Source organism: Callorhinus ursinus, unplaced genomic scaffold, assembly GCF_003265705.2.
Source record: "Callorhinus ursinus isolate GAN/ISIS: 27379988/994484 unplaced genomic scaffold, GSC_fseal_2.0 scaffold13, whole genome shotgun sequence".
NCBI lineage: Eukaryota > Metazoa > Chordata > Mammalia > Carnivora > Otariidae > Callorhinus > Callorhinus ursinus.
Window position 1 is genome coordinate 17,005,717 of NW_027397075.1, and position 25,707 is coordinate 17,031,423.

At 42.1% G+C, this 25,707-nt stretch overlaps 1 protein-coding gene across 3 annotated transcripts in view; it reads right to left on the reverse strand.

The window, feature by feature from the left end:
• WDR26 (WD repeat domain 26) overlaps positions 1-24,303 on the reverse strand; it is a 37,017-nt gene extending 12,714 nt beyond the window's left edge. For 2 of the 3 annotated variants that reach the window (XM_025878026.2, XM_025878025.2), the window contains exons 1-8: positions 24,183-24,303; positions 23,977-24,081; positions 18,488-18,624; positions 15,097-15,194; positions 13,814-13,970; positions 8,002-8,140; positions 3,508-3,648; positions 557-676 (exon numbers count right to left, since the gene is read on the reverse strand). In XM_025878026.2, coding sequence (XP_025733811.1) covers positions 557-676; positions 3,508-3,648; positions 8,002-8,140; positions 13,814-13,970; positions 15,097-15,194; positions 18,488-18,624; positions 23,977-24,081; positions 24,183-24,263 — 978 coding nt within the window. In that variant the 5' untranslated portion in view covers positions 24,264-24,303. The remainder of the gene's footprint in view (positions 1-556; positions 677-3,507; positions 3,649-8,001; positions 8,141-13,813; positions 13,971-15,096; positions 15,195-18,487; positions 18,625-23,976; positions 24,082-24,182) is intronic. The other variant, XM_025878027.2, reaches the window with a different exon arrangement.
• Positions 24,304-25,707: the final 1,404 nt, after the last annotated feature.

Genomic DNA, 25,707 nt, shown 5'->3' on the forward strand with positions numbered 1-25,707 from the left:
AATCCTAAGACCACACGCGGAAGTGCCCACTGGCAGCAAGCCGGGCCGTGGCACGAGACACGGCAACCAGACCGATGTTCAAGGCAGAGTCCACCTTGTCACGAGATTGGTCACCTATTCCTTATTGTCATCATCCCACCAACACGAGATTAATGGGGCAGATACTTCAAATAAAGACTGGAAGGTTCTCTGGTAGTGCTCATCACCACTTTTAGTCCTCACATATTTAAGACGGTCAACTCATGAAATTCAGCACAGCTTGGATACAAATCCTAAAGCCTCAAAAGAAAGTACTCAATATTTTCAATCCTATACATTAGACACTTGTTTATGAGAACAAAATATTTAGTAAAATAATTTAATGTTTTACTAAACTCAGTCTAGACTTTGTATAAACATTTTAAAATGGTTAAAAAAAGAAAAAAAAACCACAGAAAGTTCTATTGGATGGTGCTTATTTAGAAAGATAGCTAAGTAGGTGTTCACAGAATATATTTCATAAAAGAATTATTTCCACAAAAGGAGTGGGCAGTGGACGGGGGCAGGAGGTACTCACACACTGGTAGAACTGGCCGCGCTGACCTCCAGTTACGAAGCGCTTCCCATCCGGATTCCAAGCCACACTCGTCAAACTGTCCTCATGAGACTGGCTCATTTTTGTCCTTAGCTCTCCCGTCTACAAAGAAATAAAACTGTGGCTAACAGCTTCAAGATAGGCTTCTAAAGGGAATGTATAAAGAAAAAAAAATAGTAACTGGGCTATCAGGTCAGTTTGGTATTCCTAATTAGAGAAATGAACTGTTCTAACTGGCCTTACAAAAAACCAACCAACCAACCAACCAACCAGACTGCAGTGCTCAGAGGAGTGAAGAGCGAGAAGAACCAGGAGCTGAACAACACTCAGCACAGGTGATCCCAACAACAGGTCTGACTAGATAAACCCTTAATAAAACTCTCATCTTCAATGACGTTTATAAATTAAATCACATTTTCCCCAAGTAAAAGGAGGAGAAGCTCAGTGCTACATGCACTACTCCCTCAAGTTCCCGTTTCTCCTCAGTCCATAGTTCTTGGCAAATTTTATTCTAAAACCGTAGAGACTGCAATTAGCAGTTCCTCAAGAACATGATTAATGGACAGAAAGACCAGGGCCCTGAACTAAGGCAAGGGTGCAGGATTTCTCAATTGTGTGAAATCTCGTATCTGAGATGCTAAAAATGTAGTAGGGAAGATGGAAGAGAGAAATGAAAACTATTTTTCTGGTATCTAATTTTATCTCAACTAAAAGTGCAGAAAAGAGGGACTTTTGTACTGGTTAGCATATAGCCATATTTTACAGGATTCCCAAGTCAGAAAGACTATTTACTGGTTATGACCCTGAGCTATCCTCCTGTTATTTTTTTCTAAGTTATCGAACTTAGAAGGTAGACACATACCATTTAATCTAGTCTTGATTCCATTTTGTTCATGGATTAGAAACAGGCTCTGAGAGATAATAGCTGCCCTTGGTATAATAAAAAGTACATGGGCATAATTCTCCTGTGAGAAATGGGTAATCAAAAGTAGGAAAAAAAAAGTGAAAACAAAGTGTATGATCAGGGAACAGGGCCAAGCACTAAAAGCAAAGAGGGCACAAAAATAGAAAGCCAGACGTCTCCCTTTATACTGGAAAAAAAAATCAGCAATTTTAAAACCTTCCCCCATGCTGCTAATAGGTCTTGCCGATTTATCTTTTTTGGGTTGCCAGACAGAAACAGTTAAAAGTTCAGAATCCCAAGCACACACGCAGTGGCTAAATCGTCTGCACGTTGTGCTCACACATGTTAATACTCAAGTGCTGAGGCAGAAATGGTCTTTTCTTCTGCTGCGCGGAGGACGGTGGGTATATGAGAGAGTCTATCATAGGAAACTACCTCACGATATAAGGAGCAATGTGCAAACTGACTGAAAACCAAGTCTGTAAGGTAATGCACAAACTGTTAAGCTACAACACCCTCTAACTGTCCAGAAATTCAGAATTGACTCAAAGGAAGACTACAGCCACCATCAATTCCGAGTCCACTACTGGACGATTAGGACTCCATACATCTTCTCTTTGAGAGGGGAAAAAAAACCCCAAAAAACCCATTCTGTCTTTTAGGTCAGATTCATTCCAGTCTATTCTAATGCGAGAAAGCCGTCTCTTCTCTTCTTGGCTTTGCTGCCCCCCGCCCCCCCGAACCCAATCACAAACACCGATGATACACTGGCTTGATGAAAATGGCCTAAAGACATCTGGGAAGCAACTGGGGATTTTAGTTATGACACGAACATTAGAGATTAGAGAATGATAGCTAACGTTCCTGAACAAGATGAGGACGTGTTATATGAGGGAATGTTACTTTCTAGAAGATACATGCTTAAGTATTTGGTATAAAACATCGCAGCTGTAATTTCCTTCCAAATGTTTTGGACGTGGATGTCCATGTACGCACGTCTCCGTGTGTGTCCACATAAAATATATAGAATGTTCATCGATGCATCTAAGGTGGTGGGCAAGAGTCACCACTGTACTCCACTTTCCTTAGTATTTGACAACTCTCCTAATGAAAAGCTGGGGTTGAAACATAAGCAGTTAAGTGGGCATAAGAAGACTGTACTGTCTGACAGCAGGGCGGGGATTACGGCGTATCGCCCGCAGGTGGGTCTCAGTATTTGCTCTGCCCTCTGCACACTTGTGCAGTTTTAGCTCCACTCTCTCAGTAAAAACCGACTCACGTACAGGTCCCCGAACTCACAGTCCTAGCCCTTCAGTGCACACTGGTATACTCAGACCACAGCCCCGACCATACCCTCGCCTCGGGGCAGAAAAATGAAAAGAGCAGCATCCAACCAGCCATCTTACGGAAGGAAGTTAAAAATAATTTTTAAATTGGAACTATAAGGTGTCCAAAACATAGTACAAAAATAATGGAACTTAATGCTAATTTTTGTAAAAAGAAAAAAAAAGGGACCCTGGACAGAGATCAAGTTTTGGTTTAGAAACAGTGTTAACAGAGTCCTTACTAAAGTCCTGAGACGTTACTTTTCCTAAACTAGATGAGCGTATTAAACCCGGTAAGGAGACGGCGATACGGCCGCCACCAGAACGAGAGACCCGGTTCCCTGCAGATGTTTGCACACTTGAAAGGTTAAGTTTCGCGTACAATCATCAAACTGTGAAACCACTGTAAAATCTTCTCGGAGGTAAAAGTGCCATGGTAAATAGTATGAATTTCACAGTACAAAGCACAACATTACTGAAAATACTCTTTCGTCCTTCTTTTAAATACTCTATTGTGCTCAGCCTGACAGTTAAGTTGCTAAGCGGGGACACCTGGGCTCCATTTGCTGAATTCTCTTTTAGGAGGGACACACTCCGGTCACTGCGGCTGAGTGGCTGTGTTCTAGTGAGAATCAAGCTATAAGGAGTGCGTGCAGGACGGCCACGCTGTACTGAGAGGCTCAAGCAAGGACGAACGTGCTCACCTGTACATTCCAAAGCCAGAGCTCGGAGCAGTCGTCTGGGCCACAAGCAACAAGGTAGCTGTCGTCCGGACTCCACGCGATGTAGGAGACGCCGTAAGCGTGTCCTTCTAAGGTTTTAAGCAGTTTTAGCAGGTGTGTATCCTAGGAGGGAGAGAGACCACTTGGTTAAAGTCCTCAAAGTCCAAGGTTTTCTGGCATCAGAACTGAAATAGCAGGGCGCCTGGGTGGCTCAGATGGTTAAGCGTCTGCCTTCGGCTCAGGTCATGATCCCGGGGACCTGGGATCGAGTCCCGCAACGGGCTCCTTGTTAAGCGGGGAGTCTGCTTCTCCCTCTCCCTCTGCCTTTCCCCCTGCTTCTTCTCTCTCTGTCTCTCCCGCAAATGAATAAATAAAAATCTTTAAAAAAAAAAAAAAAAGAACTGAAATAGCTGCGAGGATATACGGTGATGATGTAATGAAATCTCAGGAGGTTTTTACAGATTTCACTCATTTTCCCCTGACCTGAAGCCCCAACAGCTGGCTTCGTAAAGCCTCGCTCATGCTGCAACACCTAGTAGGCACCTACTACACACCAGGCACGGTGTGCTGGATGGAATGTGAAGACGACACAGGCTTCGTGCCTGTAAGGCTTCTGAGGAAACCGAAAGCCGGGGTACCAAGAGCGATCTCTTACTTATTTTTGAAAACAGCTTAACTTACACACCATAAAATTCACCCTTCAGAGTGCGCAACCCCATGACCTTGAGTGTTCATGGAGCTGTGCAGCCACCACCGCTCTCCAAGCTGAGAACTTTCTCGTTGTCCCACGAAGAAAGCCCACACTGGTTAGCAATGGCTTCGCAACCCCCATACCCCTTCCTCCAGGATTCGCCTGTTCTGGACATTTCACACCCAGGACCGTACCCCGGCGGGGGGGGTGTTCTGGAACTGGCTTCTCTAGCTCAGTGGAATGTTTCTGGGCTTCACCCGCTGTAGCGTGTGTATCTGACTCCTTTTCGTTGGTCGACAGTCCGTTTTACGGAAATACCCTAATTTTGTTCAATCACTCAGCAGCCAATGAACGTCTGGCCTGTCTCCAGCTAGGACTACGGACAAGTTTTTGTGCAGATCTGTGTTTCTGTTTCCTTTGGGGACACACGCTGGAGCAGAGCGGCCAACTCTAGGTCTCCCGAGCATCCGCATCATGCCCCCTTCCCACCAGCAGCACTGCCGCTTCGTGCTCCTCAGTATTAGCACTGGTCACCAACAGTACCTCAGCCCAGTCTCATAACCTGAAGGTTAAGTGTTCCTCCCCTGCCCCACAAGACAGGGAAGGAGATGGAAGGAGATGGAGTCTGCCACGGTGAGCGGCAGCGGGGGCTGTGCCTGGGCTGCTGGCCTCTCACAGAAGTGGACACCTTTGCTTGAGGCTAAGGGGTGCAATTTTACCCTGTGAGTGGTGAGCTGCTCAAGATTTTTAAGCTGGTGAGTACATAACAGAGTATTTGGTTTGAGGAGGAGAACATGCATGACGATGTGGAAGATGAATCAGAATGAACAGACAGGGGACACGGACACCCCTAAAGAGCCGACAAGAGCCATTAGAGTTAAGGCAAGAAACGAATTCCAAAACTAACAGTCTGCACTGAAAGACGTCAGATCAGAATGTACTTGGAACATAAAATACGTATGACAGGAGACAAGAAATGTGCAGAGACAAACTGCAGGTTTCTGTGTGGGTAAAGGACAGACATGCGCAGCAAAAAGAGCAAGAGGGAGCTGGCTGAAGGTGGCAAAAAGTGATGAATTAAGTGTTAGACTTTGGTCAAAGACTGACTGAGACCAGTACCGGGCCTGTGGAATTCTAATGGCCAAGACTTAGAAGCAATTAAAAATGGGTCTACAGGGGTGCTTGGCTGGTTCAGTCAGTTGGGCATCTGACTTTGGTTTAGGTGGTGATCTTGGGGTCCTGGGATGGAGCCCCGAGTTAGGCTCTGTGCTCAGACAGGAGTCTGCTACTCCCCGCCCCCGCCCCACTCGTGCTTTCTTCCTCAAATAAATAAAATCTTAAAAAAAAAGGAGAGAGAGAGAGAGAGAGAAATGGGTCTGGAACTCCTCTGATAAAACTAGAATGGGAATTTTTTTTTGCCAGAAATGTCAATGACAAATGGATATTGTGCCTCGTTTCTTCACCTGACCCTACGGTTATCATTTATTTCATTACTTAGTCCATCTGCCATGTCTGACAAAAACTAGCTACCACTACCACTACTTCCGGTTCCTCCCCAGGAGAAGGCTAACAGGTGGGGCTGTTTGTCCAGAGCATGGCCACAGGCTGATGTAACTTAACAGGACGTCCTGGCTTTTGGATGGGTGCAATCACAGTGGTGCTTTGGATCCACACAAACAGTTTCTTCTAAGCTGAAGATAAACTACTTCAGAAGTATTTAACTAAAACACTAATTGTTTCAGCACATTAATATAATCCTGTAATAAAATAATGTTGAAAATAAATGGGGATATGAATGCTAGATCTTCACAAGTACAGTGTCTCTACACTAACCTAGCTCAAGTGGAAATACCATGTTCATGGAATCCACTTAACTGTGCTCAGATTTTGAGTTGGGAATGGGTAAAATTTTTTTGGGGGGGGGAGGGCAAAGGTAAGAAAACTTGTTAAAAGAAACCAGGCATTGGGATCACATCACCTCGAATCTTTTTTTTTTTTTTAAAGTAGGTGCGGAACCTAACACGGAGCTCCATCTCACGAGATCTGACCTGAGCCGAAGAGTCAGACGCTTTACCAACTGAGCCACCAGGTGTGTCAATCACCTCAAATCTTAAGGTCCTTCTCCATGTATTCTGTTTTCTATCCATTAAAAAACATACACACAAAACACATACTCAAAAAGATCCCCAATTTTAAGTTTTTCAAATAGTATTTGACATAATAAAATACTATCATACTACACTCTAAAGTCCATGGCATCTCAGATTGGAATGAAAGCATTAACCCTGCGTTTCCCACGCTAATCTGGCCACAAAAGCCCTTTACACGTAACACTATTCTGACAAAAGCACTCTGGTCTAAACCCCTTAGCCAAGTATACAAGATCCTCTCCTTGACTGGTGGCTACCAACTCCGCTAACCTCACCTCCCACTCCACAGTGTAACCTCTTCCCTGGGACTGCCCAAACCCCAGCCACCTTTTCCATGTGTCCTGCAGGGGCCAGTAGAAACTGGTTTTGCCTCGATAACGGTTCACTCCTTCTTCTGCTAGGACTCACTTGTCTTACTTTCCAGTTCCAGGGGGGTTTCTCCTTTGAGCCCCTGTGGCACCCACCACAGAACAATTACACGGTACTATCATGAGCTCATGGTGAGGCCGCAAATAAGCTCGCGCTCAATAAATGTGTGCTAAATGAAGGGCGCCGTTACATACTGCTGCCAAAAGAAATCGTAATAAAGCATAGTTTTTTTTTTTTTTGTTTGTTTGTTTTTTAAAGATTTTATTGATCTGTTTGACAGAGAGAGAGAGAGATCGAGAGCACAAGCAGGGGGAGGAGCAGAGGGAGAAGGAGAAGCAGGCTCCCCGCCGAGCTGGGAGCCCGATGTGGGACTCCATCCCAGGACCCTGAGATCACGACCTGAGCCGAAGGCAGACGCTTCACCGACTGAGCCACCCAGGCGCCCCACCTGATTCTTTTTTTAAAAAAATATTTTTTTCTATGGTCTGTTTTCTCCATTTATTTCAATGTAGGAGTCCACAACTTTATTTGGGACTAATATCATATTCTATTTCTAAATTTTAAAGTAAGATTATTTAGTTATGACTTAAGCCAAATATTTCTCCTTAACCTATGTAGAGGCATGTACTTCTTTTGATAGGACAATAAATGTTCCATTGGCTAAAAGAAACAAATACTTATTTCTACAAATCTCTAAGTCATCTTGTTATAAACAAAGACAAACATCTGATTTTAGAGAGAACTCAGAATTTTAAATCCAGAATACAGTACTTTCTGTACATAAGGTGGAGGGGGTGTTTAACAGAAGTTCCACAAATCACACAAGACAATGAAAGATTTCAGAAGGCAAAACGGTAATGGGTCTTTCCTAACTTGTGACAGAATGGTAAATTGAATATTAACAAAGATAAAATGGGCAAGGGGCATGAAGGGCAGCAGGTTTGGAGTACAACTGTTCCCGGATTTGAGTCTAACTCTGCCACTTACTAGCTCTGAGAGCCTGGGCACTTAATGTCTACCTCAGTTTCCTGATCTGAAAACAAGAGAGGTGAGTGTCGCACAGAGTTATTCTGAGGAATAAACCAGCACACACTATATATCTACATATACCATCTAGAAAACGCAGGAAGACGTAAGACAAATGCTCTAAAGAAAGAAGACATTTATATATGCACCCTTAAAACATATGTAATTAGATGACGAATTACCTTTTTGTAGTCTACACACACACACACACACACACACACACACACACACAGTACATACCGGATCGACTTGCCATATGATAACTGTGGTATCTTTCGATCCTGTGGCTAGTTTAGTGCCGTCGTTGGAGAATTTACAGAACCACACTTCATTACAATGCTCCGTAAGTATCTGCTGAGTATAACATGGGAACTGCCTCCTAAAACAAAGAAGTTCACACGTAATTATTCTTTCAAAATAGAGTATAATCTAATAATGAAAAAGGTGAAACAAGTGATAAAATTCTTTGGATATAAAAACTTTAAAAATAAGATATGAATGCCTTTGCAGATCTCAATCATGTTTACAGTGGTATGTTGAAAAAAGATTATTACATTAGTCCAGGCAATCTCCGGGGAAATCGGTGCTCTGACGTCAGCTTCAGGGTAGCATTTATTCTATTCCCCTTTCTCAAGATTAAAAAAGAGTAAAAGTATGTGTCCATCATAGAATTTTTTGGTCTGATTAAGTCAATTCATATAAATAAAAATTAACAATCAGGATTTTGAGTTTGTATAAGTTGGCCAGCATCATGAGGAATGTGCATTTTTATATTTATTTGTTACTTGACGTAACAAAAAGAGACGAGGCGCCACAGTCAGGCAAGCTTGGGTCACAAGCTTTCATGTATCCAGCACCTCATTTTCACTCCTCTGAGACTCAGTTCCTTCATCTAGAAAAGGAGATTAATATACACCTAACAGGGTTCTTCTCAGGATGAGAAAAACATCTACAATTCCTGGAACGCAACAGATGCTCACAAGTGATTACTGAGATATTTGGGGGACAGCAGAGAAGCGGTGCAATAGAGGGAAGGGGCCGCAGTGGCGGAGAATAAAGCCTTAAAAACAGGGGCAGCAGAGTGAGAGAGACCAGGTTCAAGTCCTGGCTCAGCCATTTTCTAGGTTGTTTCCCAGAAACCAGTAAACTCATTTAATCCAAGTCTCAAGTTTTCCAACGATAAACTAAAGAGAACGGTAGCTGCCTTATGGGATTTTTTGTATGAGGATGACATACAAGAATGAGATGAGGAGGGCGCCTGGGTGGCTCAGTTGGTTAAGCGTTTGCCTTTGGCTCAGGTCATGGGATCTCAGGGTCCTGGGATCCAGCCCCGCCTCGGGCTCCCTGCTCAGCGGGGAGTCTGCTTCTTCCTCTTCCTCTGCCCCTCCCCCCTGCTCCTGGCTCTATCAAATAAATAAAATCTTTAAAAAACAAAAAAGAAGAATGAGATGATGAAGGCGGAGCATTCGCATGGAGCCCAACACTTGACTGGCACTTCCTCAGTGGCGGCTACTACTATAGATTAAGGGCAAAGAACTCTACGACTTCCGACTTTTGAGAGGAAAGGTAATCACAAGAGTGACTATTCCCAGGAAGCACTTTTCAAACCATGTGTAAACCGTCTAACCCAGAAGCCCTGGCCACATGTGGCTGCTCAGCTCTCGAAATGTGGCTAGGACACCTGAAGAACTGGACTTCTAAATGTAATTTTAATTTCTTTACGTTTAAATTTAAATGGCCACATGTAATCAGTGGCTACTTTTTGGGTAGTATAGCACTCTATTAGAGTCTCTGTAAGATTATAAAAAAGTTATTTAAACATTAGCAGATAAACTTTTCTTTCTTTGGGGGGGAGGGGGTGAGGCAGAGAGAGTCGCAAGCAGACTCTGCACTGAGTGTGAAGCCTGACGCGGGGCTCGATCTCGCGACCCTGAGATCATGACCTGAGCAAAAACCAAGAATTAGAAGTTCAACTGACTGTGCCACCCAGGCGCCCCATATATGTTTCTCTTTTTAACTGAAGTTCAGTTGACACTAACTGTAAATTGGTTTCAGCCGCACAGCGGTGAATCTACCACTATATACACAGCACAAAATGTCCACCGCAAGTGTATCACAGTATTATTGACTAGACTACCTACTCCTCATCCCCAGGACTTGATGAACTTTTAAGTCTGTCCTGAAAAATGGTCTTCCCTATTTTTTTCCCCAATCTATAATTTAAAAATGTATTTTATCAATTCACCAGCCCGATAAGTAATATGTATTTAAAACTAAACATTCTTTACTTTATCTGGCACACACAGAATCTACCTTAGCACTTGGCTATTTGGAGGCTGCTTTAAATTTTCAGTCTAAAAATTGCTTTAATTTTAAATTATTATTCTGTAAGTGAACTTAAACAGAATCGATACCAGTTGACATTAAGCACTTACTAGATGCCGAGCACTGTGCTACATGTTTATAAAGGGTATTGCTAATTCTCAAAACTACCTTGCAAGGCAAGTAATATCTTCAACTTCATGAGGCTTGAAGAGGGCAAGTAACTTAACAAATCATAAACTGGTAACTGAATTAGGTTTAAACATATGGCTGACTCTGCAACACCAGTTTTCTTTCAAATATTTTTTAAACTGCATTTTTCAAGACCCTGTTAGATAAAATTCCAGTCAAATAAGTACTTTCAATATCAACAATGTTTCCCTGCCTCTTATGGGCAGTAATCAATAACTATGTCTTTTGCTGGGTGAGAAACACTTTATATTTAGGCACAAAATACACGATAATTCAAATGGGTAAAACGGATCATGAATGAAAAGACAGATCTAAAATCAGAGTAGCAAAATGTCCTTAAGGAAGAACCATTTCATAATCAGAATTTAGGGCACAAATCATCTAGTCTACTGACAGTTGTAAATGAAAGTCATTAAAGGGGTATTTAAATTAACATTATTTTTAGTACTTAAATCTTTGAAAAAGACTAATTAACAGCTCTAGTTTATTAAAAGCCTAATTTTAGATGTATACAAGTGAAAGCTGATGACTGTTTTCAAGTAAATTTAAAATTTAAGATGGTGTTAAAAATATCAGTACCTTCCCAAATAAAATTGAATAGTGTAGTATTTTCATTAAACTGAATCTTAACATTTTAAGTTTCCATAAATATCTCCTAACAATCCTTCACTAAAAACGAATACTTATAAAGTTACCTATGGAAACATCCTTCCACTGGTTGCTGGTGAAAAAAAACTCCATAAATTTAACCAAATATATGTACACACCGTGAAAAATACAAATAATACACAATCTAATGAAAACCCTTCTGTGATTAGGGTTTTAAGAAAAGTTACAGTTCACTTATTCATAATCAATTCTCTATTCTTCAGAGAGAAGAAATAAAACTTGGGATTTAGATTTCAATGCTAAGAATTTCGAAAATAAGAGTTTTCTAGTTTCAAGGCTAATCTAATTTTTTTTTTAAAGATTTTATTTATTTATTCATGAGAGACAGAGGAGAGAGAGAGAGAGAGAGGGAGAGAGAGAGAGCAGAGGGAGAAGCAGGCTCCCAAAGAGCAGGGAGCCCGATGCGGGACTCGATCCCAGGACCCTGGGATCATGACCTGAGCCGAAGGCAGACGCTTAACCATCTGAGCCACCCAGGCGCCCAAGGCTAATCTAATTTCTACGAGGCAGTAAAGCAGATAATAAAAAGTATCAGCTTTTCTTTCAACAATCCCTAGATGAACGGGGAATATTAGGAATTAAATCACGTTCAGGTTTTCTCTTCCTAGTTCAGCAACATCTGTAAAGACTGTGGACACTGGCTTCTTGCCTGACGCGTCCCTCCTCAGTGTCTGACTCTGATGGTCTGGCTTGGACAGGCTGGGGAGATGGCAACCCCTCGCGGAGACTGGGAATTCAAGAGGAAAAGCAGACTTTGCGGGGACAGTGAGAGTGGAGGGGAATTCTACTTCTGACATGTTGCCTGTAAGGTACTCGAGCAACACACACAGTTGTATGAAGGTCGAAGCCTTAGGAGATCAATCCTGCGGCTCTAGCCCAGGCCTGGCCACCATCAGAACCTAAAGAGGGGGGTGGGAAGACAAAGAGATCTTCTGGAACATGCCCTTATTAAAGGGACAGGGACGGGGAGGAGCCTAAGGAGCAGCCAACAGTGAAAGAGAGTCTGCAATGTTTTTGAAGTCGAAGGACCAGTTTCAAGGCAAACTAGTCAAATGCTCTAGAAAGGTCTAGGTGTGGGCTGGAGAGGAGTCACTGGATTAACAAAGAAGCTGCTCCTCACCGACACCAGCAACAGCTGTGGTGTTGTGCTGGCCGCAGAAATCTGAGGAGTGAAGGACGCAGTATTGTGAATGCACAGAAAGGCGTTGCTTTAAGCAGCAACCTCTAAGGCAGGTGTGTGCGTGCAGCCGTGACGAGCAGAAGCACAGAGTCAAAGTTTTGTTGTTTTTAAAAGACTATGGGGAAGGCCCGTCCATCAGTGGTTAGTTCTGAAGAGCATGAACTTTTGTCCCTATGCAAACTTCAGGAGTGCTTTCTACGCAGCTTTGCAGGAGAGGCTGATCCCGGTTCTGAGGGAGAAAAAGTCAGACTAAACATTTGCCATCATTTCCTCTCACAGGTACTGTAAGAAAAATCAAGGCACTTAGGAAATACGGAGGTCACATTCTCCTGAATTTCAGTTTCCACTGACACCTCCTAAACCATCAAGTCTACCCGAAACACTGGTCAGTGCATTCCACCAGCAACACATTCACAAACCAAAAAGTGGTTTGGGCTCACGTCTGCCTTCATTTTCTAACGTTGGTCTCAAATTCCCCGGAAGAGCCATAAAGGATGAAACCATATACCCTTTTAATCTACTATCTTCTACCTCTATTGAAGGTAGAGGTATTGAAATGAAAAAATGAAAATGAAAAATGAAATGAAAAAATTTAAAATTCTATGATCAGAACAAAATAAATAATGGTAAAAACGAGAAGGATCTCTAATCACCTTGCTCTAGAACATTTAAGACACATGCCGTGTAATTATCCAGTACGTTAAGATGAGTGGCACTTAAGTCACTTAAAGCCAACAGCTCAAACAAATATCCTCAGGTTTTCACTGCATTTGGGGAGGGAGAGCTGAGAACGCAACCACATGTGAGGCAGTTTACATGCACCTCCTCGCCGTCACCTCCAGTCCCAGCGCACACGCACAAAACATCTACAGTTGTTCCCAAAGCCCACGCAACGGTCTACACGTTGGCCCTGCCTCCCCTGGCCACTTTTAGTACTTCGCCAATGATCTTTGCCAAAGAAACTGGGCACGTGTACTATAGCTGTTCATGTGTGGTTCACCAGACCCAAATCATTTCCCTCCTGAACTCTGAAAGATTTCAGGATTAATTTTTCAGTATCTTAAAAACTAAGGTTCTGCTTTAGTTTTGGAAATCGTTATTAAAATAGCAGGAACATTTTCACTCAAACTACTCCTAATATCTAAAGTGGAGCTGAATTATGGACATGGACAGGTAATGATAACAAAATCCAAACCAGAAAGTTAATGCCTGTTTCTCGAACCATTTTTTGTTTACAGGCCAGGTTCTACTAAAAAGCAGAACTTCCATTATAGACCAAGTATTTCCATGATCTTTATGGGCAGAAAATAATCGGGGCCATTGTTAAAATAGCCATAACATCCAGAAAAAGTCCCTCCATGCCGTCTGGCATCCTAGGCCAGGAGACCCTCCGGTCGCCGGCACCACCGCACACCACCACCAAGCCCTTACAAAGATGGCAGGACAAAATGACCAACCGACACCCAGACAAGAGGAAAACCAGGCTTCCCAGCTTCCCTTCTCGAGATGTGGTTCCCTATGCAAACACGTGCAAAATGTCTCTTAAAGTGTCCACTTCAGTAGGTTCTAGCTCTGCTCGGGAACTAAATCAGACACGAATGGTTTCATGGCGACAGAAGAAAGCCTCCAAAAGAAAACATTTTAACCAAGTTCCCACTGAGTCTGTAAAAGTAGAAGTTTGTCTCTTACCTACTACAAACATGATCTATAAGCAGAGACACAGAATCTAGGTTATTATCGAGTTTGGTGTTGTGATATAGGCACCGATCCCTCTGTAATTCCACCGCCTGCCGCAGGAGAGTCTGTAAACGCCGTGGGGGAAGCATCACTGATGGCGGCAAATACGCTGTAAGACAAGACAGTTTTAAAAAGAGAAATAACAAACATTAAAATACCAAGACAGTATAACCTTTAAGACACTTGCCCCCCTTCCTTTGCACCTGCCGCCGCCCTAGAAATCTTATGTCCCTCAGAGCAGGAGAGGTGACACAGCGGGAGCTTCAGGCGTGTTTGTCAGCAGCTACAGCTATGTTGTCACAAAATGGAACAGATAGGAGGGCTTTAATCTGTATGTGAATTTCCAAAAACACAAAGCAATCCCCCCAAAGCCCCACTACCAACAACCCCCCCGCCCAACCAAAAAAAAGCCAGTGATGACGAAGAGAAAACCTGCAGAAGACTGTGTACTGGAGAGAGACTACAGATCACTGACAGTGTAAAAGGAACCTTTCCCCAACAAAGGGCCAGCCGACAGGTGGGGACAAGCACCAGGTCTCATCAGAGTGCTTCTAATGCCCAGAATCCTGTGCAAACTCTGGGAATGACTGGTGTTTTGATGCGGATACCCATCTCTTCCAATCCTTCCAGGCCTCACACCTCCCCAACCACATGATTTTCTGATTCTTAGGATCTCTACTCCTCACCTCTACTCCACATCTCAATGTGAAACACACAGAATAACATGATTTAATCCGAGAGAGAAAAAAGATCTTCTCTATAAAAGTGTGGCAAAAATAAAACCCCGACTCTAATCTGTAAGTTATATATAACATATCTGGGGGGGGCAGAGAGGAAAACAGTTTACTTAAACCTGGGCCTTCCTGTTGAAATCAACAAATATTTAAAACACTTGTAGTTTACATTTCCGGTTTATGTATTTTTTCTTCCAACCACAGCACTTCTCTCCCCCAAACAAAATCTTATCGGGAGCATTACTGCATAACACAAGTGAAGGGAGAGCTGCCCTGGGACCCGTATACCCTCTCCCCCAACTCCCGAGGAGGTGAGCTGCTTTGCAGACTCTAGGGTAGTGTGGAAAGCTTTGCTTGAAAGGGCTTACTGGATTTTCCCTTCTTCCCTATGTAACTGCTCACTGAGCGTGCATCTGGATGCAAGAAGTCTTCCTGATCAATTCAGAGTACCTATTTCTAATTAAGAGAAGACAGAGAAGCACCAAAAAGTAAGACTCTTACTCTGCAGTTTGTCCAACAGTTTGGATCGGGAAGCCGTTCCTTTGCCTTCCCATTCTGCTTTTGCACGTAGGTCTTCTGCATGGCTACACATCAGATACCTAAAAACAGGACAAAGAAAGCACCAAATATCAAACACTTTTCTTTGGGTAAAATAATAATATAATTTTTCATAATTAAAAAAGTTGATCATACTTAGAAATATATATGAAGTTCTTACTAAGAAATACGTATCAAGAACAAATTTCTACCGTGGACCCAATGCATTAATACAACCTGGCACCTGCATACATTTACTAAAATGTAAAACCACGGTAATAGCAAAATGTATAATGTTACTGTTATGACATCTTATCATCCGTTAGTAGAACATACTCCCTCATCTGTTATTATCATACGTCATTGTGTGTGGGGCTCTTCCTGGGTGCCAGGCTTGGTCCCAAGCACTCCACACGTACCACCTGACTGAACCGTGCACCACAATCCTGGGTGAAGGGAGCACTGGCGTTCTAATTTCACAAATGAACCACCCAAGGCACGGAAAGCGTTAAGGAACCGGCTTAGGGTTAAGAGGCAAAAAAGGGGATATGAACTCAGGCATTTTTAGTTGCAAAACTTGCTCTTAACTACTATGCTAATTGAATTGCTTCTCAGTAGTAAAACAAAACTCCCCCCAAACCCCAGATAAAATAAAAAACCCTTCAAAGATATTTACACTAAGTTAATTAAACAAAAACAACATACCTTCAAGAGTTTATCATAAACGTCACTCAAGAAATGGTATAATTGGATAATCATCCTTGGGTCATCCTGTGAAAGGTATTGAGATCCCAAAGCAGAAACTTTGGGAACTGTTTTATTACTCACTATATGTGCCGAAGGAGGCATAAACGCTAAAGTCATGGATTCTGGAGAATACATGAGGCCCCCTGCTGGAAGTGTGACCCTGACCTTGTTCTGGCTCTTCTCAGAAGAACTGGCTTTAAAAGTAAAAGAAGTGAAGGCATTATTCAGACATGGAGATTAGACCTGGCAAGTACGTCTCCTGCTACTTTGTCTGGTACTCTGTTCTCAGATCTGTTCTTCTCACTTGTAAAAAGGGTCTTAAACAGGAAAGTAAGGATTAACTAAGACAGAGTATATGAAGTACTTGGTCCACTACCTGGTAATACAAATGGAGCTTAATATACGATAATAGTAGTATGGGAAACCTCTCAGTTGATGTGTCACCTTCTTTTTCTCAACTGCACCAAGCAAACCGCATTCAGCATTGAGTAGTTACTTGCCTCTTACCCAGGAGCAGAGAACTACCTGCTCTCTTGCTATTTATTTAGTATATGGTGTCTTAGCTGATGAGAGCTTACTTTAATAGCATGAATAACCTGATTTAAAATACCTTATATAAGAAGCCGGGTATTGCAAAACTACTGGTTTCTAAAATAGTTTTGGGGTAAAATTTATTATCAATAATTTTATGGAAAAATTGTTCACTTTTTAAATTTTGCAAAAGAAACCCATGACTGCTTCTGCCCCTTTTGAAAACACACACTACACCTTAAGGGTTCCAAAGAATGTCTGTTTACGGGAAGCCGCGTGGCGTAACTGAAAAGATGCTGGACCAGTGGGGGAAAAAACCCTGTATCCTCATGCCAGCTCTGCATCTGGCCATCTTTGGGCCATTTCCTTATGGGAAACCGTCAAGGGACACACTGGGTGAAGTTCATTTTGGAGTCAAACTATGTGATTGAGTTATATGTTCTGCTACCAGAGCAAGAAAAAATTCATCATGTGAATGGTGTTTAGGTGACACAGAAATCAGACTCCTTATCAAAGAGATAAACAGAGGCAGGAAATCTGTCAACTACAGTAGTAAAACACCCAGCCTGCTGCTCGAGGATGCAGCGGGTGAGGACGGATGACTCTGCCATCAGTCAAACCAGGCCTGGAATCCTGGCTCTCTGCTTTTACCAGGCGACTGGTTACTTCACTTCTCCGAGGTTTCATTTCCCTTTCCTCAAAAACCCTAAAATGAACCCTATACCTCTTTGGGTCCATCGATTTGGCCATCATCTTGTATTTGAAAACTGATTGTGTGTCAATGATGTTCTAGAGGCCGGGGCCATACCATATAATAAAAAATGCTATAAAGAAAAAATTAAAAACAGTGATGTGACAAGAGAATGCCTGTTAGGTGGTTTTAGGAGAGGACTTCTGGGCTGGGATCTGAGCACCTAGTAGCCAGCTATGGAAAGATTCAGGGAAGAGCATTTAAGATAAAGGGAAGTGGGAGCGGCTCAGCCAGTTAAGAACAGAAAAATCATTAATGTCGCTGGAGAGTAAATGAAGGAAGGAAAAGATGGCGGGAAAAGGTCAAGGACTCCAAAGGTTTGAGCAGAGATTCTGGATTTTAAGGGTGAGAGAAAGCCAGTGGGAAGTTTTAAGAAAGGGAGAGAAATGGCTTAACGTATGGTTTTACTTACATATTTATGTATTTATCTGGCTGCTGTGTGAAATGTGCATCATTAAGGGAGTGAGAATGAAAGCAATGGGACTCACGAGGAGTCCACTCGAATATTCTAGGAGACACATTTATGGATTCACTAGGATAGAATTTGTGGAGATGGAGAGAAATGGACAAATTTGGGATGTTTTAGAGTTTGGCCAATAGATGTCAGAGTTAAAAGATTTGGGAAATGCAAGGATGAGGTTTTTTTTTTGTTTGGACAAAGGTCTTACCATTTATTGAGACAGGAAAACTAGGGGAGGAGCAGGTGGGGGGGATGGGGGGGGACAACTGGGTTTGAGAAGCTCGCTGTGGACATACACCTCTGAGACACCCAAATGGAAACCGTCAAGGAGGCGGTCAGAAACATACACTGGGACCTGAAACGAGAGCCTCCGGCAGAGAGACAGTCTATGAGGGTGCAGTACAGAACGAGGGGACCTGGTGGGGTGTGTGGACAGAGAACAGAAGAGGGGCCCAGATCTGAGGCCTCGGCCCCCTGACATGGAAAGAACAGACGTGAAGATCAAGTGAGACTGTGTACAGGAAATGCTCAGCAAGGACCCAGGGCGGGACAAGCACATGTTAGGAAGAGCACCTGACGCAGCACCATGGAAGGTTCACCGCTATCTGCACAGAAGGTTACGCCACAGGGTTTTGACGAAAGACTATGAAATAGCGATACATATTTCTTTCTTTCACCCACTTACGTATCTATTCTAACATGCAACACTTCCTAGCAGGACAAGAGTAGCATGAACGCATTTGAATGAGTGTATCCAGAGCAATACTGTGCAGGGACGTAGCCCGACTCCGATCTTGCAAGAGTGGCACCCGTGCTGGCCCTGCCGGCCCCTCCCTCACCCCAGCGTCAGGAGCCCGTGTCCTTACCCGCTGAGGACATGAATGCGCTCCGTGTTGTACTTCAGGGGCGTCAACTCGCAGCGCAGAACTTGAAGTGCCTCCAGGACCTTGCCGTCCTCCAGGTACTCCAGGTACTTCTGCTGCAGCAGCAAAAACTTCATCCTCTGACAGGACAGAAAGGAGCAGTGAGGGGAAAAGTTGATGGGAGGGTCAGAAAACGTTTGTGCCTAAACAGAACAGTAGAAACCATTCTACTACGCCCTCTGAAAATCACTTCTTACAACGCTTTAGGATGACTCAAAACTATTTTGGTTTAATAGAGTCACAGTAGATTAAATGATCACTTTGCTCAATTCCACACCTTCATAAAACTGCTTTGAACCAATAATCTCAAATTAGGTAAGACCATTAGTGACCAAGGCATCAACAGAGGAAAAAATGAACTCTGCCCTTAAAAACATTCACCTAGAATTTTATTCTTGCGTGAAAATTCAGAACTATTCCAGGTATTCTAAACTGGTTTTAAAAGACTGACTCTTATAATAGGGCATTAGAGGGTTTGATGCCACAAGTTTTAAAAAGATGGCAGAAAAACCGGTTAATGTAGGAATTATTTAAAACCTACAACGTGTCGGAGGGACTAAGCAAACTGCCAAACAGAACTAGAGCCTTGGGGCAGAGGTCACAAAGCATCAGGCGAGGCTCATGGAAACAAGGAGAGTTGTCCAGCAAAAGGCCTAGGGGTCCATGTGCAGAGTGGGCAAGCGTGAGCCTGATGGCCTCGCTCTTACTAGGAGGTCTACGACAGAAGGCTGAACTCCAAAGTCTGCAAAAGGAGCATTTGTCTGTGTGTACTGCTAACAGCCTGATCGCTGATGCATTTAACTACGGGACACGGACAATTATGATCAGCTCGTTTCCCCCAAAAGGACAAACCGCTTCCTGCTCATGGTGAAGCACTTTCGCACTGAGTTATTTCTCTGAAATGTGTTTGGCTCTAATACTTTTTAATGTCCCTTTACTCTATTATTGTACTTTTAACTGGAAAGTGATCATCATGGTCTTAGCAGCTTTTTTTTTTTTTTTTTTTTGCTAAAGAGATACTTATGAGTATCAAGTTGAGAATTTTTTATAATAGAAGACCACTGCCTGGAGGGACTCTTTCATCCTATCTGCTACCCATGGCTCTGGAGCAAGCCGACGGAGGCAGGTACGGAGGTCAGCGGACAGAAAATATCAGCCATATTTAGAGACCCCAAGAAATACAGTGGTCAAGATTTTAAACCCACTTAAAAGAAAAAAACAAACGATAGCTTTTTCTTCCTCAGTAAAACGTTAAGTATATATATTCTGCTGTCCCAAAATGGTGTGGAGAAAAGATCATTTCTTCCTCTGAAGAAATTAAGAGTACCATGAACTTCTCTGCACGATCTTCTAGTAGGGAGTATTTAGAAGAAAGGCCTACCTTACAAGCCTCTAAAAATGGTTTCTAAGGAAAGTAAGCAAAACAAACCTCGTCAGGTAAGTTAGGCCTACATTTAAACACTTCTTTTGTAAGATGCATTGTGTATGTTTGGTGGTAATCTAAACTTAAGTCTGTAACTAAAGAACAGAAAAAATTTCCAACTATCCAGATGAGCTCCTGTAACTCTAGAGAAACTACACCTACCAAATTCTACACATCATGCTGGACTAACGAATGCCCCAGAAACAGATCGGTTACCAAGATGCCCTGAAAAGTGTGCTGCACGTGGAGCCCAAAGTTACCCTTTATTACGTCAAAGAAAAAAATACTCTGGTGTCCGTCAGGTGACAAAAACCAAAGACTTAATAAAACAACTTAAAAATCAAAGTATTTTATATATTTGAAGTTACCCTGGATATTCTCACCATTTTATCTCCTGAAAACAACTTCCACTCTTTACGAAATGTAGAGTTTATATATTTCTGTTTACCGACACTGTCAGAGTTGTATTTCACATAGCGTTTCTGATTCAAACCCGAGAATCATGTTTAGTTGCACTATTTTTTCATTTAGGTGCCACATGGAACTGGCCAGTATGTGTACTTGATTTCTGCAATTTTCTTGGCATTTGGAAATTTGGAGAAAATTACTTTTTCACAATTTATCTTTGGGGTGCCAACCGTGAGGTCCTAGGCACAGCCCCCATTCCAATGTGTGTAGGGACAGTGCCCCAAGTGCTGTTTGCTCCTTATTTTCCCACCAAGATCCTGCTGGAACATGCTTCTGTCTTTCTAAGGGGAAGGGGCAGGGTGGGAGAGGAGGGAGGCAGGACACGTGAGGGAAGCCCATTCAAACACGTATTTCTGGATATACAGGGCATGCTACGAAGGCAGTGCACAGACAATTTGCTAGGGGCCATTTTATCCAGACGAAGACCAAGGATCTCCTCAAACAGGGTATCAAACCTGGTAGTGCGCATGGCAATGGACAGGCTGCTGGCCAAGCATAGCTAGAGATTCGGTTGAAAGACAGTATGTTTATTCTCCTAAAAATCAGTTCCATTCGTATTTGACATATAAGGATGGAGAGTAAAAGTGCATTTCACTTCCCAAAGTTTAAAGCACAAAAAGGTAAACACAATTTCAAGAAAATAAACACCTTTCACAAATGATGTTAACTATGTAAATTTTAAAAAATCAGGCAAAACTAAAGTTTGCTGAGGTGGGGACAGAGCCTTATGAACTTTTTTTTTTTTTTAAAGATCACAAGCTTCTTAAATGAAGAAAAAAAAGAAAGAGGCTGAGAGAACAAATTGCTACCTTTACAGCTCTTCCCAGCTCCTAATGAGACCTCTGTGAGAGTACTTCTGTTCCCTGATAATTTCCCAGCGTCTTTCGGCCCAGGGTGCCTGTCTGTCTCTTACTACCCATTAGGACTGTGAAAGACAGCTCCCCATGGTAGGTCTTGCTGTCGCCTCCCATCCTGCCCAATATTGGGACCGCTGTACCCTCTCCTCCCACCTAACTGTCCTGACTGCCACCGAAGGAAAAGTCCGAGGCTAGACAGACTATCCAGGGCAGGCTCCCAGCTAACTCAGGAGTGGTTCTGACTAACTCTGCAATAAGGTTATAACCAAGTTGGATCAATTAAACCATGACTCAGAGGAAAGGGGAAATGAATTATATTTAAACTATGGCTTTCAAAGCCCTATTTAACTTTAAAAGACAGTAGTTAATTTTTGTCCTGAAATTAGCATTTGAACACAACTTTTCTTAAGCACATTTCTATTATACTAAAAAATAAATATAAATTTTACACAGAGGAGTTTCCCATGTTACTGCCCTCTACTACCCATCCAAACTCCCAAGGTGGTAAAGCACATTTGACCCCAAACTGAAAAATGTTGATTCAGGAGCTCACTTTCCAGAAAATCCAGAGCAAATTCTGCTATCCATGGTATCATTTGACTTGAAACCATTAAGAAATATGGGGGAGAGCAGAGAGTGAATTGGGTCAATAAAAATGTTTGGGCTTAAAAAGTAAAATATAATTTTAGTTTTGATCAAGTCATCAAATGTGTCTGGGTGTACAATTAAAATAATTATGTAAAAAATAAAAAAGTCCCAAACAGTTGTCTTCTATGGTATTATCACAGCTACCCTGGGATTGGGGTTCTCTTCTGGAGATGGAGTGGGGGAGAGGAGTAAATCTGAACAGAAACTAGAAGGGGGAAAAAGTGCTGAACTGAATCTTAAACCCAGAGCCCCTTTCTTTGTACAAATACCTAAACAGTTTGATGGTGCAAGGCTCAGCCAGAGATTTAACCTTCATCTTTTATTAGATGCTGCAATGTTCTATAGACCAAACAGGCTGTAAAAAGAAAGGACTCTTCCTCGTTATCTACAACTACCTCTCGAGTTTACACGTTGCTTCTAATGAAGGTTTCAGGTGAGGTAGTCATAATCTAAATCCAACACAGAAGCCCCACATTTCTGTGAACAATTAAGAAAAAATAGGAAGTGACCCTATTTAATTTTTACTACCTAATTACAAAGAGAATTTGAAGTGAGGATTTAAAAAAAAGGCAAACAATCCTCCCAAAACTCACACACTTATTTTTTGTCTGTATTTTAGGGTCAGCTTTCCATTCTGTCAGAGCTATTTATTTATGAGAAACTGCCCAATTAAAATATACTTAGGTTCTTTTTTTTTTAAACCCCAAACACACTGATTGGGAAAAATTTAGTTGCTGCGAAATGTATAACCCTTTCAAATGTAGATGTTTATTTTAACTTCTGTGTTTTCATTTTTTAATATTTAGCATGGAATTGATCATTCCATGAGTTAATTTATTATCAATCATCTGATTCCACAGTAAGTAAAATTTTTAGTTTTAAAATGTTTACTGAAAGCAAAATATATATATATATTAAGTCATCAATTTACATTAATCCATATTTGTTCATACTTGTTTGCACCTTCAATTCGCCTGAAGTCCGTTCTCTAGGATTATATATTATCAATTTGAAAACTTTTGTAATTAAGATTCCCCTGGCCACAAAAACCCCAAAAACAAGAACAAGAGGCTCTATTAGGTTTACAAAGGCAGCAAGATTAATGTTTGACCCAATTAAAAAAAAAAAATCAAAAGGTAACAGTAGTCATTTACTAATATTTAACAAACAGCTGGTTTCCCTACTTGACTTCCTATTGGCCTTCTTTCCCTCCCCCACCAGACAGGAAACTGCTTTTGACAACAAATGAATCAGCTCGAAGTTAAAAGGCCAGCAGCCAGCAGCTGATTCTTCATGGTTTCCAATCGCAGGCACTTAGAAAAACTTATCCCCCCTCCTCTCCCTCACCGACATCTTCAGAAGAATTAAAGCCTATCAGCAGAAAAGATTCATCAAGATTTATGAAAGAAGCTAATAGGTTAGACTACTGAACTGATCTTGTTGGGGAAATACGGCCTGTAAGCACAGCCCAGTGGTCAAATCTGCACACAAACCCTCCACCAGAGCGATCCATATTATACACACTTTGACACTGTCAGTGCACACAACTGGAATGCAAGAGTGGAAAATGGTGAGCACACCAAAGGAATTGCTTTGAATTAACTGTAATTCCCAAAGATTAAAAAAACAAAGCCAAACCAGGACAATTCACGTATCAGCTACTTAAGGCTATAGGATACACACACCCAAATACATTTCCTCTGCCAGCACGTTCAGTATAAATAATGTGAAAGCATAATTTATCTTTGATTCCACAAATATAAAACTGCTATTAACAGTACTGAAAGCATGAAGATCTTTCAATTAATTTCTAGAAGCTTAACTTATAAAGTAGGTTCAGACGACACATTTACTAAACATGATTTTAAAAAAGGCAAAACTTTAAAGCATCATCAACACTCATCCTAGTTTACAAACTTAATTATATGAAATTTATTTTCTTTTGCCTTATCTTTTGTAAGAGGCAGAAGCCTAGAATTATCAATAACCTACTAAAATAAGCATGAATGTGAAACTAAGAACAAAAGTGTATTTACCACAATTATTCCCAACAACGTTTGAGAGATTTCAAGTGCGCCTCTTACCACAATAGCATGAGGAGAATGCACTAAAGGCTTTAGTTCATTCAGGTCATTTTCTGCCTGCAAAAATTGGCATAAAAGAAAAACAAAAATGTCACAAAATGCACATTCCAATATATAATTTTAGCAGCAGTCACACAGCTCTATATGCCCTACTTTACCTTCTCCCAGTCTCCTTCCATGACATGATTTCGGAATTTGGTGGCAGAAGGATGTTCTAAACGACATCCTGACTCTTGCATGAGGAGATCAACAGTCTGGCTGCAGGAGAGATACAGTGTAAAAAAGACCTGGCCAACTTGTAGGATTCACTCTTCTAAATCAACTCATGTCCATAAAAACAGTTGCAAAAGTTTTCAAGCTAACCTCATGATGGAGGAAAAAGAAATCAATAGTTGTTTTCTTTTTTTTTAAACTGTGCTTGGTTCAACAAACTTGCATTTTTTAAACGGCCACCGTGATGTTGTTTTATCTAGTCAGGTTAAAAGCCTTCTTGAAACCAGAATCAAAAAAAGTTCTTCCAAGTTTTACCACTTAATGCCTCAGAAATTTAGTGAAGTATAAAATCTCAAAGAACATGTTGTAACCAAGTGGTTAAATAAATAAAAACCAGGACACTAACCACGTTACAACGTCTCAAAAGACAGAAATTGTTAGCTCCAGACAAGGCAAGAGAGATGACCTGGGTCAGGGAAGGGCCTTACATCCAGACGCGATGTTTGCACAGAAATTCTACTAGGTCAATCTTTAAAATTAAAATAAATCCAGCACCAAAAATCACCCTCTTTCTCTCTATACTAAAAATAGCAAATTTACTATGGTGTAGGTTCCAAACAGTCACGAGTTATTTCCTCCTGCTGCTGTCAGCTTGCTTCTTGCCTCAGTAACATGTTCTGTTAGCATTTACAAAATCTGTTTTCATACTAATCCTTCTCCTTAGGGAACAAAGTGAAATCTTTCAAAGATCTATTTGAGAGCTGAAAAGATCTACCAAATGCAGTTTGTCTCATCAGATATTCTGGTACCTAAGAATCTTTATCAGTTTTCCCTACTTGTGATTATGTTTCAATGCTTTCTCATTCAGCTGTTTATTTTTCAGCTAACCAGTGCCTCGATCTGCCAGAGAATCAAAATACTTAGGTCACTTTTATAAAGTGCTCCCCTCACTCTCCCCTCCACCGAGAACAAATCTGTAAATCCCAAACTACACCTGGGCTAGCCCTAAGAGCTGCTTTTGGCCTAGGCTCTGAAGACAGGAGGCAGACTGCTGCATGTCCCCAACTTGGTCTCATTCTGGCTCTGCTTCACCCACCATCGGGCCTGCAGGGCACTCCCCCCCCCCCCCTTTCACCCCCTCGCTTTTCCTTTGTGTCTACGGATCGGTGGGTTCACCCTATTTTAGGTGCACAAGGCCACTGGGGTTGCATTTGAAAATGAACGGTTGCCCAGATCGGAGGTCCCCTTTTCAGAGGCCTTTTCTTGGAATTCAAGTGGGACTTCGGCCGGGTCAGTGGCAGGCCTCTCGCGCATACACAAGGGCCTTTCCATGACACCAACAGGGTATTTCACTCGGTGGCTCCCAAATTCTGCGAGCCCCTCAGTTCCCATGAACACTTGTAGGCGATTGTCTTTCCTGATTGGTGGCTGGCCGGGGCTGTCTGTCATAGTTGGGGGTGGGGAGGTGTC